The 13,409-nt window shown below is 37.5% G+C and overlaps 1 protein-coding gene across 2 annotated transcripts in view; it reads right to left on the bottom strand.

The window, feature by feature from the left end:
* Positions 1-13,409, bottom strand: part of EIF5B (eukaryotic translation initiation factor 5B) — a 68,597-nt gene that overhangs the window by 14,023 nt on the left and 41,165 nt on the right. For both annotated transcript variants that reach the window (XM_015112911.3, NM_001261610.1), the window contains 6 exon segments: positions 12,209-12,316; positions 11,904-12,014; positions 9,107-9,174; positions 8,436-8,577; positions 624-755; positions 73-255 (listed from right to left, as the gene is read on the bottom strand). In XM_015112911.3, coding sequence (XP_014968397.2) covers positions 73-255; positions 624-755; positions 8,436-8,577; positions 9,107-9,174; positions 11,904-12,014; positions 12,209-12,316 — 744 coding nt within the window.

Raw genomic sequence — 13,409 nt, 5'->3', positions numbered from 1 at the left:
AATATCCTCCACTCAAGGAACTTGCCATTTAAAAAAAAAAAAAAAACAATAAACTGAAAAATTGATCATTACCTCCATCACCTGTGCCCTCAGCTCTTCACAGTGCGCAAGTCTCTTGCTCAACATGGTCTGAGTTAACTCAACAAGAAGGTAGATCAGACTTCCCATGCCATCACCAGTATGTGCAGAGGTAGGTACCAAAGACACAAAAGTGCGGGGATCTTTATTCTCATAAAACAAAGCAGCATTCAAACCCTAGGAGCAAAAATCATCCAAAACGCCAGGCTGTAAAGAAAACGTATCTGGAATAGGTGTGACTAACTAGAAGGCGAATGAGCAAATGGCTCGTCATTTTGAAACTCCTCATAAAAACTAAAAATCATCATGTATATTCTATAAGCATTAACTGTATTACAGCAAAGTAGTTCTAAGTCAACTCAGTTTTCTAAATTAAAGTATTCAGACTGCAAAGAAAAAGGAGAAAAAGGAAGAAGAATTTTTAAAAAGTAATTGCTGTCAACAGAGGAAAAGAACCAGTATTAACGAAAACACTGACTTCATTATAAAGATAACATAATAACTATTCTGAGATAGGCTCTTCGGAAAGAAGGAAGCCTTCTTACCTGCTGTGCAAATTCTACAATAATAGCCTTTGCTCGCTCCTCAAATTCATCTTTTGTATTCTTTTTCTGCTTCTTTAAAGTAGCAGCCACATCAGAGTCGGGACTCTTTTTCCAATCATATAACCTATCAATCTGAAAAAGTTTTTTCATGAGAAAGAGCTCTAAAAAATTCAGAACATTCAAGAATTGCATTAATAGCTCCAGAAAATTCCTCATGTATGTCTCATCTATACAGAACAGTGTGACTGACTTACTCATACACTTTACTGTACCAAAAGCTCCTTTCAGACTGCTTATCGGCACCTGCTCTTAAATTAGAAACTGCTGCAGTGCCATGCTGCCCTGTCAACCTCCATGAGTTCCTAAGTGGCTGTCATTTGTTTGCAAAAGATAATATCCTAGAATTATCCTAAAACTATTAATGTATATTGTTGAAATTCCAAAACAGTTTTTGTAACAGGAACAATCAATCCCAGCAAGTACCATCACTATAAAATTATATACCAAAAACTTAAAAATGTATATATATTTTCTGTCTTAGGGAACAGCCTATTTTAATTGTTTTATTGCTCAAATTAGGATTAAACCTGTTTTGTTAATGACAGAATCTATTTTCCCTCACTTTTCAACAAGAGAGATAAACGAGCATAGAAGAAATGAAAAATACTGACTAGCCAAACAACCACCCAACCAAAAGCATAATCTGGGGACTCAGTTTAGGGTGATCAAATAAAGAAGCAGATGACTCTGAATGCTACTAAGGAGACAAATCAGTAGGAAATGACAGATGTTAAAATTAGAATATGAGGTCCTTAGAGTATTTATAAACATGTTCAACACCTTTAAAGGAAAAGCCTGAAGCTTGTAAAGCTAAATAATAAAAACATGTCTAACTAGTACTTAGAAATTAATACCTTTAAATGCTTATATCAGAAAAGAATATCAATAAAACCAAAAGCTAATTCTTAGATAATTCAATATTTGGTTATTGAATAACCAAAAGCTAATTCAATAATTTGAATGTGCAGATAATTCAATTCCTGCACATTCTTTCAGAAAACAGAGGAGGAAATACTTCTCAACTCATCTTACGAGGCCAACATTACTCTGATATGAAAACCAGATAAAAGGCATTACAAGAAAACTACATATGCATATCACTCATGAACACAGACACAAAAACAACAATGAAACATTACAAATCAAATCTAGCAATATATCAAAAGGATAACAAATGACAACCAACCAGGGTTTATTTTAATAAAGTTGGTTTAACATTTTAAAAATTCAACAGTAATTATGTTGTTAACAGAACGAAGGAGAAAATCCACGTGAACATCTCTAAATATGCAGGAAAAGAATTTGACAATATCAACAACCATTCATGATTAAAGAAATAAAAACATAAAGCACTCTAAACAACCTAGAATAGAAGGAAACTTCCTCAAACTTAATAAAGGGCATTGACAAAAAACACAAAAAACCTACAGCTGACATCATACGTAAGAGTGAAAGACTGAGCACTTTCCCCTAATATCAGGAATAACGAAAGGATGACGTCTACTGTCATTGCTTCTATTCAGTATTATTTAGAAGGTCTAGTTAGTACAATAAAGAAGAAAAAGAAGTAGAAAGCATGTAGATAAGGGGGAAAAACTGCATTTATAAGCAGATAACATAATCACATACACAGAAAAACCCACATTATTTACAAAAGAAGATACTAGGCCTAATCAGTGAATTTAACAAGGTCACAAGATACAAACTGAATGTAAATGTCATAAACAGCTGGAAATCAAAAAAATGTCCATGCTATTTACAACAGCATTAAACCATGAAATACCTAGGGATAAATTCAGAAAAATATGTTCAACGTGTGGACAATAAAACTACAAAATATTGCCAAGAGAAAGTAAAGAAGGCCTGGCCAGGCATGGTGGCTGTCTTAAATCTTAATACTTTGGGAGGCTGATGCAGGCAGACTGCTTGAGCCCAGGAGTTCAGGACCAGCCTGGGTAACACAGTGAGATCTTGTCTCTATTTAAAAAAATAAATAAAATAAAAAATAATTTTAAAAAATGGTAAAGAAGGACTAAGTAAATGTACAGAGATACCAGGTTCACTGATCAGAAGATGCAATATTGCTAAAAGAACCAATTCTCTCAAAATTTATCTACAGATTGAAAAGCAATCCCAATCAAAATCCTAAAAGGCTTTTTTTGAAAACTTTATATTGAAATCCAAGGACCTAAAATAGCCAAAACAATATAAAGAAAAACTAAGTTGAAGGATTTACCACTACCAGTTTTCAAAACTTTACTATGAAGCTATAATGAGACAGGGTAGTAGTAGCATAAGAATGTACACAGAACACTGGAACAAAAGATAGATTCTAGGAACAGACATATATGGTCAACTAACTATTGACAAAGATTCCAAACTAATTCCATGGGGGAAAAAATAATCTTTTCAGCAAAGAGTCTTTAAATAACAAAATATTTCTATGGAAAAAAAGTAAACCCTGACCTCACACTATATAAAAAAAGATCATCAATCTCAATGTAAACGCTTAAACTATTAAACATCTGGAAACACCCGAGAAAAATGTAATGAACTTGGGATAGGAAAAGATTACTTACATAAAACACAAATCATAAAAAAAATTAATGGGGGCCAGGCATGATGGCTCATGCCTGAAATCCCAGGACTTTGGGAGGCCAAGGTGGGCGGATCACTTGATGTCAGGAGCTCAAGACCAGCCTGGCCAACATGGTGAAACCCTGTCTCTACTAAAAATACAAATTGGCTGGGTGTGGTGGCGTGCACCTGTAATTCCAGCTACTTGGGAGGCTGAGGAACAAGAATCACTTAAACGCAGGAGGCACAGGTGCAGTGAGCTGACATAATGCCACTGTACTCCAGCCTGGGCGACAGAGCAAGGCCCTGTCCCAAAAATAAATAAAATATAAAAATTAATTGCATTTCACCAAAATCAGAAATTTCTTCTCTTCAAAACACACTATTAAGAAAAGGAGGCTGGGCACAGTGTCTCATGCCTGTAATCCCAGCACTTTGGTTGGCCAAAGTGGTGGATCACTTGAGGCCAGGAGTTTGAGATCAGCCTGGCCAACATGGCAAAACCCCATCTTTACTAAAACACACATACATACATATACACACACACATACACACACAAAGAAAAAAAAAGAAAAGAAAAGAAAAGCCCTAACCGCGTGCGGTGGTGCATGCCTGTAATCCCAGCTACTGGTGGTTCAGGCACCACAATCGCTTGAGCCTGGGAGGCGGACATTGTAGTGAACCAAGCGTGTGCCATACTGCACTCCAGCCTGGGCTACAGCGAGAGACAGTCACCAAAACACACACACACACACACACATACACACAAAAAAACAAAACAAAGAAAATGAAAACCCAAGTCCCAGACCATAAGAATATATCAGCAGTACATACAAGTGAAAAAGGAGTTTTTTGTTTTTTTTTTTGGTTTGTTTTTTGGAGACGGAGTCTCACTCTGTCGCCCAGCCTGGAGTGCAGTGGCGTGATCTCTGCTCACTGCAAGCTCTGCCTCCTGGGTTAACGCCATTCTCCTGCCTCAGCCTCCCTAGAAGCTGGGACTACAGGCACCGCCACCTCACCTGGCTAATTTTTTTGTATTTTCAGTAGAGATGGGGTTTCACCGTGTTCACCAGGATGGTTTCGATCTCCTGACCTCGCGATCCGCCCGCCTCGGCCTCCCAAAGTGCTGGGATTACAGGCGTGAGCCACTGCGCCCGGCCAGGAGTTATTTTTTTATTTTTATTTTTTTTGAGATGGAGTCTTGCTCTGTCGTCCAGGCTGGAGTGCGGTGGTGCGATCTCGGCTCACTGCAAGCTCTGCCTCCTGGGTTCACACCATTCTCCTGCCTCAGCTTCCCGAGTAGCTGGGACTACAGGTGCCCGCCACCATGCCCGGCTAATTTTTTGTATTTTTAGTAGAGACAGGGTTTCACTGTGTTAGCCAGGATTGTCTCGATCTCCTGACCTCGTGATCCACCTGCCTCGGCCTCCCAAAGTGCTGGGATTACAGGCGTGAGCCACCGTGCCCGGCCCAAAAAAAGGAGTTATATACATAGAACCAGAAGTATAAAGAACTCTTAAAACTCAACAATAAAACAACAATCTAATAAAGAACAAAGGATTTTGAACATACTTTTCAAAGAAACAGATATTGTCATCTCTCTCTAAGCATAAGTACGTGAAAAGCTGCATAAAGCCATTAGTCACTGTGGAAACAAACTAGACCACAATAATTTAGCCCTCAACTACACACCTACTAGAATGCTGAAGGTAGGGCGACTATTCACAAAGATATGCAGAAACAGGAATTCTCAACAGACAAATGGATGAAGTGCAGCATTATTCGGAGAGTGGACTACTATTCAGCAATAAAAAGGAAAAACCTTTTATACATATAATGACAACATGAATAAAGCGTAATAACGTAACAAAAAATGCCAAACTTAAAAAATTACATACTATATGATTTCATTTATATGAAATCATAAAACAGGCACAACTAGTCCGTATGACACAGAAAGATCAATACTAGCCTGGGTTTAGGGAGGGCAGGAGAATGACTGCAAAGTAATGTGAGAGAACTTTTTTGGAATGACAGTGGTTGGAAATTTGTCAAATTAAAATAAACACTTAGCATGGGGTGCATTTTCTTATACACATGCTTATACTATATTATATTGTAGTCTATTAAGTGTGTGATAGCAGTATATCTTTTTTAAAAAAGCAATGTATACACCTTAATTTAAAATACTGCTAAAAATGCTAACGAACTCCTGATTCTTCAACAAGTCATAATCTTTTTGCTGGTAGAGGGTCTTGGCTCGATGTTGATAGCTACTGACTGATCAGGATGGTGGTTGATAAAGGCTGGGGTGGCTGTAGCAATTTCTTAAAAGAGACAGCAAAGAAATCTGTCCCATCAATAAACTGATTCTTCCTTTCATGAAAGATTTATTGGCTGGGCACAGCGGCTCACGCCTGTAATCCCAGCACTTTGGCAGGCCGAGGCGGGCAGATCACCTGAAGTCTGGAGTTCAAGACCAGCCTGACCAACATGGAGAAACCCCATCTCTACTAAAAATAAAAAATTAGCCGGGTGTGGTGGCAGATGCCTGTAATCCCAGTTACTCGGGAGGCTGAGGCAGGAGAATCGCTTGAACCTGGGAGGCGGAGGTTGCGGTGAGCTGAGATTGCACACCACTGCACTCCAGCCTGGGCAACAAGAGTGAAACTCTGTCTCAAAAAAAAAAAAAAAAAAAAATCCATCTGTAGCATGCAATGCTGCTTACAGCATTTTACCCATAATAGAGCTTTTTTCAAAACTGTAGTCAATCCTCTCAAACCCAGACACTGCTTTATCAATTAGGTTGACTGCTATCCTAAATCCTTTTTTGTCATTTCAACACTGTTCACAATATCCTCACCAGAAGTAGACCTCCACCTCAAGAAACCACTTTCTTTGCCCACCTATAAGCAGCAGCTTCTCATCTGTTCAAGTTTTATCTTAAGATTGCAGCAACTCAGTTACATCTTCTGGTTCCACTTAATTCCAGTTCTCTTGCTATTTTTCTACCACATCCGCAGTGACTTCCTCTACTGAAATCTTGAACTCCTCAAAGTCATAAATGAGAGTTGAAATCAACTTCTTCCAAACTCCTATCAATGTTTATATTTTGTACTTTTATGGATCATGAACAGAAATCTTCATAACATCTAGAAGGATGAATCCTTTCCAAAAGGTTTTCAACTTTTGCCCAAATCCATCAGAGGAATCTCAATCTATGGCAGCTATAGCCATACAAAATGTATTTCTTAAGTAACAATACTTGAAAGTTGAAGACACTCCTTGATCCATGGGCTACAGAATGAATGCTATATTAGCAGGCACGAAAACATTAATCTCCTTGTGTGTCTCCATCAGAGCTTGGGTAATCAGGTGCACTGTTAACAAGCAGTAATACATTGAAAGCAATCTTTTTCTCTGAGGAGTTGGTCTCAACAATGGGCTTAAAATATTCAGTAAACCATGCTATAAACAGACGTGCTATCATCCAGGTTTTATATTTCCATTTATAAAGCACAGTAGAATGGATTTGGCATAATTATTAAGGGCCCTAGGATTTTCAGAATGGTCAATGAGCATTGGCTTCAGCTTAAAGTCACCAACCACATTAGACCCTAACTAGAGAGTCAGCCTGCCCTTCGAAGCTTTGAAGCCAGGCAGTGACTTCTCCTCTCTAGCTCTGAAAGTCCAAGATGGAATGTTTTGCCAATCGAAGGCTTTTTTGCCTACATTGAAAATCTGTTGTTTAGTGTAGCCACCTTCATCAATCATCTCAGCTAGAGCTTCTGGATAACTTGCTGCAGCTTCTGTATCAGCACTTGCTGCTTCACCTTGTACTTTTAGGTTACAGAAACAGCTTCTTTCCTTAAACCTCATGAACCAACCTCTACTAGTTTCAAACTTTTCTTCGACAGCTTCCTCACCTTCCTCAGCTTTAGAACTGAAGAGAGGGCCTTGCTTTAGATTAGGCTTTGGCTTAAGGGAGTGTTGCGGCTGGACTGATATTATACATGCGACTCCTCCTTTCACTTGAACACTTACAGGTCATTGTAATGTTATTAATTGGCCTAATTTCAATACTGTCTCAGGAAATGGGCCCAAGGAGAGAGAAAGAGACAAGGGAACAGCTGGTTGCTGGAGCAGTCAGAACACACACAACATGTATTGACTAAGTGTGCCATCTTATAGGGGTGTGGTTTGTGGCACCCCAAATCAATTATAATAACAAAGATCATTTATCCCAGATAACTGTAACAGATGTAATAATGACAAAGTTTGAAATATTGCAAATTAACAAATGTGACAAGAAGTGAACACATGCTGTTGGGAAAATGGCACCAATAGACTTAATACACTTGCTTGATGCAAGGCTACTATAAACTTACAAATTTTATTTAAAAGGCTGGGCGCGGTGGCTCGCGCCTGTAATCCCAGCACTTTGGGAGGCCGAGGCAGGTGGATCACAAGGTCAGGAGTTCGAGACCAGCCTGGCCAATATGGTGAAACCCCATCTCTACTAAAAATACAAAAATTAGCCGGGCATGGTGGCGAGCGCCTGTAGTCCCAGCTACTTGGGAGGCTGAGGCAGGTGAATTGCCTGAACCCAGGAGGCAGAGGTTGCAGTGAGCCAAGATCGTGCCACTGCACTCCAGCCTGGGTGACAGAGCAAGACTGTGTCTCAAAAAACAAACAAGGCCGGGCGCGGTGGCTCAAGCCTGTAATCCCAGCACTTTGGGAGGCCAAGACGGGCGGATCACAAGGTCAGGAGATCGAGACCATCCTGGCTAACACGGCGAAACCCCGTCTCTACTAAAAACACAAAAAATTAGCCGGGCGAGGTGGCGGCGCCTGTGGTCCCAGCTACTCGGAAGGCTGAGGCAGGAGAATGGCGTGAACCCAGGAGGCGGAGCTTGCAGTGAGCTGAGATCTGGCCACTGCACTCCAGCCTGGGCGACAGAACGAGACTCCGTCTCAAAAAACAAACAAACAAACAAACAAACAAACAAAAAAACAACAACAAAAAACTATACACATATACAATATCTGTGAAACACAATATAGTGAAGCACAATGAAATAAGCCATGCTTGTATGTTAATTATACCACTTTTTTTAATCACAAAAAATTAAGAAACGTGTTTTCCTAGGTTAATTTTTCAGAAGGCGCACGTACCTTATTGAGTGCAACAATGAAGGGACATTTTTTAGATTTGAGAAGGTTGATAGACTCAATTGTTTGGGGCTCCAAACCATGCATAATATCAACAACTAAAATGGCAATGTCACAAAGAGAGCTTCCTCTATTTCTCAGATTACTGTTGAAAAGAAGGAAAAGATCTATAAGTAGAAAATCTTGAAATACTTTTCTTAAAACTTTTAAACTTCTTTGTAAAACCCAAACAAACAGAGTATATGTATTAAATTGTTCAAGTACTATTAGCCCTTAAATTGCCAAATGCTCATATAACAGTCACTTGAATCGACCTCAAGTGGAATGAGCTAGTTTTAGAACCAACTAATATTTCTGATAATTTTGCTGATCAAGTTTTCTGTGTTAAACAACATGGGCAAGAGACAACAGCACAATATTCCACTTGTAACGGGTTTTACGGGAGACAGGCCTGGCATGTATTAGCACGTTTTCTGCTCCTTTCAAGCAGTAAAGACTTCCCTCTACAAAAAACAAGTATTCAAAGAAAACACTACTAAATCAATGAAGTACAAAGGAGGATTGGTAGTTATAGAGATCAAATTACTACTCAAAGGTTAATGACTCCACTGAACTTTTAGACTTAATGGTTTCAAGTAGTTTGCTTGATGAGAAAAGACTCAAATTGGTCTTACCTGAAAGATTCATGCCCAGGAGTATCAATAATTAGCATTCCTGGAATCCGTACATTCTCTCTATCAAACTAGAAACAGTGGGGAAAAGTGCAAAGCTTAAGGAAGTCAGACATGAAAGCTTCTTTACAAAACAACCTTTTTGCCATAAAACTCTGGAAGTATCACTAGTCCCTTTACCATATGAGTGACTTTAAAAACAGTGAGTTAACCAGCAAAGTACAATTGTCAGTATTTTCACTAAAATCCAAAGAAATTTTAACCAAAAAAAAAAAAATTAAATGAGAAAATATCTCCTTTCTTAGGGTCTTAAAACTATGACTGTAGTCCAAGTTTGAGCAGATTATTAAGTAAGTGGTGATACAAATCACAGGGCAGTCATCTGAAATAATCCATAGAAATCTGACATGCAAGAGGTGGTTCTCAGCATTGGGAAAAGTTACCTGGTCCAATTTTAAAGCAATTCTGACTCCAAATATATCCCAAAAGTATGTTGTAAAGTAAATTTACCACACTGATCAAAAATGTTAAAGAGTAAATGCATACCCTATTGTATTCAAATAATGTCATAAATGCTTGACTTTCTGGACAAAAGCACATAAATGAATGGAAATAACATTACAACTGATCTCATTTGGACATTCCCTCTCTCTCTCTCTCTCTCTCTCTCTCACACACACATACACACACACACACACACACACACACACACACACATACCTTTTTTGTATTATGCTTATCTACATTTTCTTTTTGCTAATCTCCAAATGATCTTTCAAAATTTGGTATCCTGATCTACATAAAAATAATGCAATGTAAAACATTTCAGATCTGCATTCTGGTGGTCATAAATCAATGTTCACTAAGCACCACAATTATTTTCACTTCAGTGTCTTATATACTAACAATAAGTAATTACAATTGTCATATAAAGGTTATCCCAAGAACTTTAATACAGTTAACTTTAATACAGTTAAAATAACAATGAGAGTTCAAGTTCTGGCAACTGATGGAATAAGGTGTTATGAACCCTCTTCTCTAGTGACTAAAACATAGAAATATTACTTAAAATAGGAAGAAAATAAATTATAAATTTGAAAAGTTATAATTCAAAAAAACTGTTCTAAAATAAAAATTCAATACTACATATTATAATAGAACACCATATAACTGGAAAACTCAGAACCAACACCAAGATGTAAAATGACCATATGCCTTGTAAAAAGATGAAAATCAGCTTATGATCAAACTTAACAGCAATACTTTATGCGAGAAGAAATTGGACACAGGATACTTAAAGAATGAAAATGTCAACCAAGGATTTTATATGTGGCCAACTGACTTTCCAGTATAAAGGCCACAAAATAACTCTTCAATATTTAAAAATTCAAGGAATGTTAATTCTTCTAATCCCTTCCTTAGGAATTGACTAGAAGACAAGCTTCATAAAACCCAATTGCAAAGAAACAAAACAAAAACTGGACAAAACTCATAGACTCTTTTTACATGCAGAACCAAGACTAAATAAGGAAAAAAAGGAGACATTAGCATGTAATAACATATGCTCTGTTTTTCAACTTATTGCTTCTCAGTTCCAAAGCTACCACTTTCACCTGCTCTGTGATAATGAAACTGAGGAATTGTTTCAAGGCCCAGTTCTCAGTCTGGGTAGTTTCTGTATTACATGAGCCTGGAATATCCTGCTATACCAGACAGCATGAATGCAACCAAAACTAGGACAACCATAATTGTATGAGAAAGATTCAGGAGCCAACCACTGGGCAAAGATGGGACTATCTCAGCACAATAATAACTGAAATGGACTAATGCACAGTAAATATGTTTAAATCCATTAGTTCATAATAATACAAAACAAAATCAGGCTGGGCACAGTGGCTCACATCTGTAATCCCAGCACTTTGGGAGGCTGAGGTGGGAGGATCGCTTGAGCACAGGAGTTCAAGACCAGCCTGGGCAACATAGGGAGATCCTGTCTCTATGAGGGGCAAAAAAAAATAGAAAAAAAGAAAAATCATATTGGTCACTTTTTATTTTAAAAGCTGGTTAAAAGAAGGTAAAGGATCAGGTATTAATTCTACCTTTCCTAAATAACCCATCACTGAATAACCAAATAGTAGATTAGGCAACATTTCTCTATAGAAGTAATCCAATAATGGCTGATGGAGTTCAAGTATCAACATTTTGCAACTCCTAACATATTAAAAGGTAGAGATTATCTTAAAAAGTTGTGGCTGGACATCTTTGATTGGAAAGCTACACCTGGAGGGCTTCTGAAGTAGCCTGCAAGGTTCTACTGCCCAACAAAGGTGACACTTAAAGGGTGGTGTGCATTATACTGATTCTTTAAGCTTTACATTTATCTGTGTTACATCTAACATACATAAACTGAATACCTCCAAACAAGTAGAAAAATATGGGACAAAAAGAAAAGAAATGGATTAGATTAGAAGGGAAAAACAGTAGAGAACGAAACAAAATTTTAAATTATGGGGATAAATGGTATCAGTGTTAAAGCATGGAGGCGAATGACTTAACTGGAATAGTGGCTGCCTCTGGGAAAGGGAGGGAAGGAAATGGAATGTGAGAGCTCCTATAATATGTAGTGTTTTATTCTTTAAAAAGAATGATCTAAAGCAAAATAGGCAAAATAATACATATTAATTCCGAATGGTGACTATATGGAGCTGTTATACTAGTCTCCGTCCTTTTTCTATGTTTGAAATAGTTCATATCTTAATTTTTGTAAGAGATTAAAATATATGAAATACAATGTACTTACATTTTTAATCATCTTAGTCTGTTCATTAATAGCTTCAAGAGGAACATTGGTGGCCCCAATTTGTTGTGTGATACCACCTGCTTCACCGTCTTGTACATGTGTGTGACGGAGCTATGAGAAGACAGCAAGTTCAGATTGGTATTTCGACATGGAAAAGATAGCAGCAAAAATAATAAGAGATTAGCAACTTCTTTATTGTAAGCAGAATTGCCTATATATCCTATTGGTCTCAAAAGTTTTTTTTTTTAATAAGGTACCATTCACTTATTTTCAAAATTCTATCAATACATATAATAGTTTCTTACTTTATCTAGAATTTTTGTCTTCCCTGTGTCCACATGCCCAAGTACGCAGATAATAGGGGCTCTTAGCTTTTCGGTATTTACATTTTTACTATGTTCAAGTCGCCGTTTCTAGGAAAGAAAAAAAAATCAAAAATTAAATACATCAAATCCTCACTATCCTTATTTTCTATTTTGCCTTGGCAAAAGAATGCCACAGCCTGCATCCAAGTTCTCTGTTGATTTGACTACACATAATTGCAATTTATAATGTGAACATTACAATCTAATTCCCACCACAGCACCTTTGGACAAGGAAAAACCTGTTTAGATCTCACAGTAGCACTGCTGAATATGAATAGGAATATTGTAAAGTGTCATTTCAAAATTTTTGAATACTTTTGTACATAGTTACTTTAATGGAATAGAATGACTACGAAACGAATCAATCTTCCCATAATACTGACTATATAGAGCAACCCTGAATTTGTGTGAGGATTTACATAAAAACAGGTGAGCGTGCACATTTTTAAAAATTCACTGCAGCCTAAGAATTTTAAAGATTTTTAAAGGCAATGTATTACACACTTTTATCCAATATACGAACGCTATAAAACTTCTCAAGGAGGAGACCGTTTATTTAAGCTTCAGCTTAAATAAGTGTAACATGTCCTGACTTTCCGAGGTTCTACCACTCCCATGAACACCAGCAAGGGCGAGAAAGCTTTTCCTCGAACCACAGTGTGCTTCCTGTCGCACTGACCGAAATGCTTCAGCTTTCTGAGGACCAAAAACACATGCCAGCAATAGTTTTTCTTTGAAATGACCTTTCAAATAAAGTTGGCATTCAAATTAAACACCTGAAGCAAAAACTATGAAGTAATGTCATTTACAAAACTATTTTTCATCTAAAAACCATTTCTGTAAGAACTCTTCACTTGCATTTCTAGTACTAGACATTAGATTTTTTGGTAGAAACTGAAACTGAAAAACTCTTTAAAATACCAAAAGTGAGATGCCAGGGATGAGTACAAAGTAGGACTTATTCACTAGCAAACAGTAGTACCCAACAACCTCACAGTACATACAACTCAAATTCAAACATCATGACTTTATTTGACATGGCGGACAACTGCCTCTCTCTCCCACACTTAGTGAAGTATCAAAATTTTTAGAGGGCAATGAGTTACAAACTGACTCAGAAATTCTAAGTATACTGAAACAA

The sequence above is a fragment of the Macaca mulatta genome, chromosome 13 (assembly GCF_049350105.2).
Source record: "Macaca mulatta isolate MMU2019108-1 chromosome 13, T2T-MMU8v2.0, whole genome shotgun sequence".
In the NCBI taxonomy this organism is placed as follows: domain Eukaryota; kingdom Metazoa; phylum Chordata; class Mammalia; order Primates; family Cercopithecidae; genus Macaca; species Macaca mulatta.
This window is presented reverse-complemented; position numbering and strand designations above follow the sequence as displayed.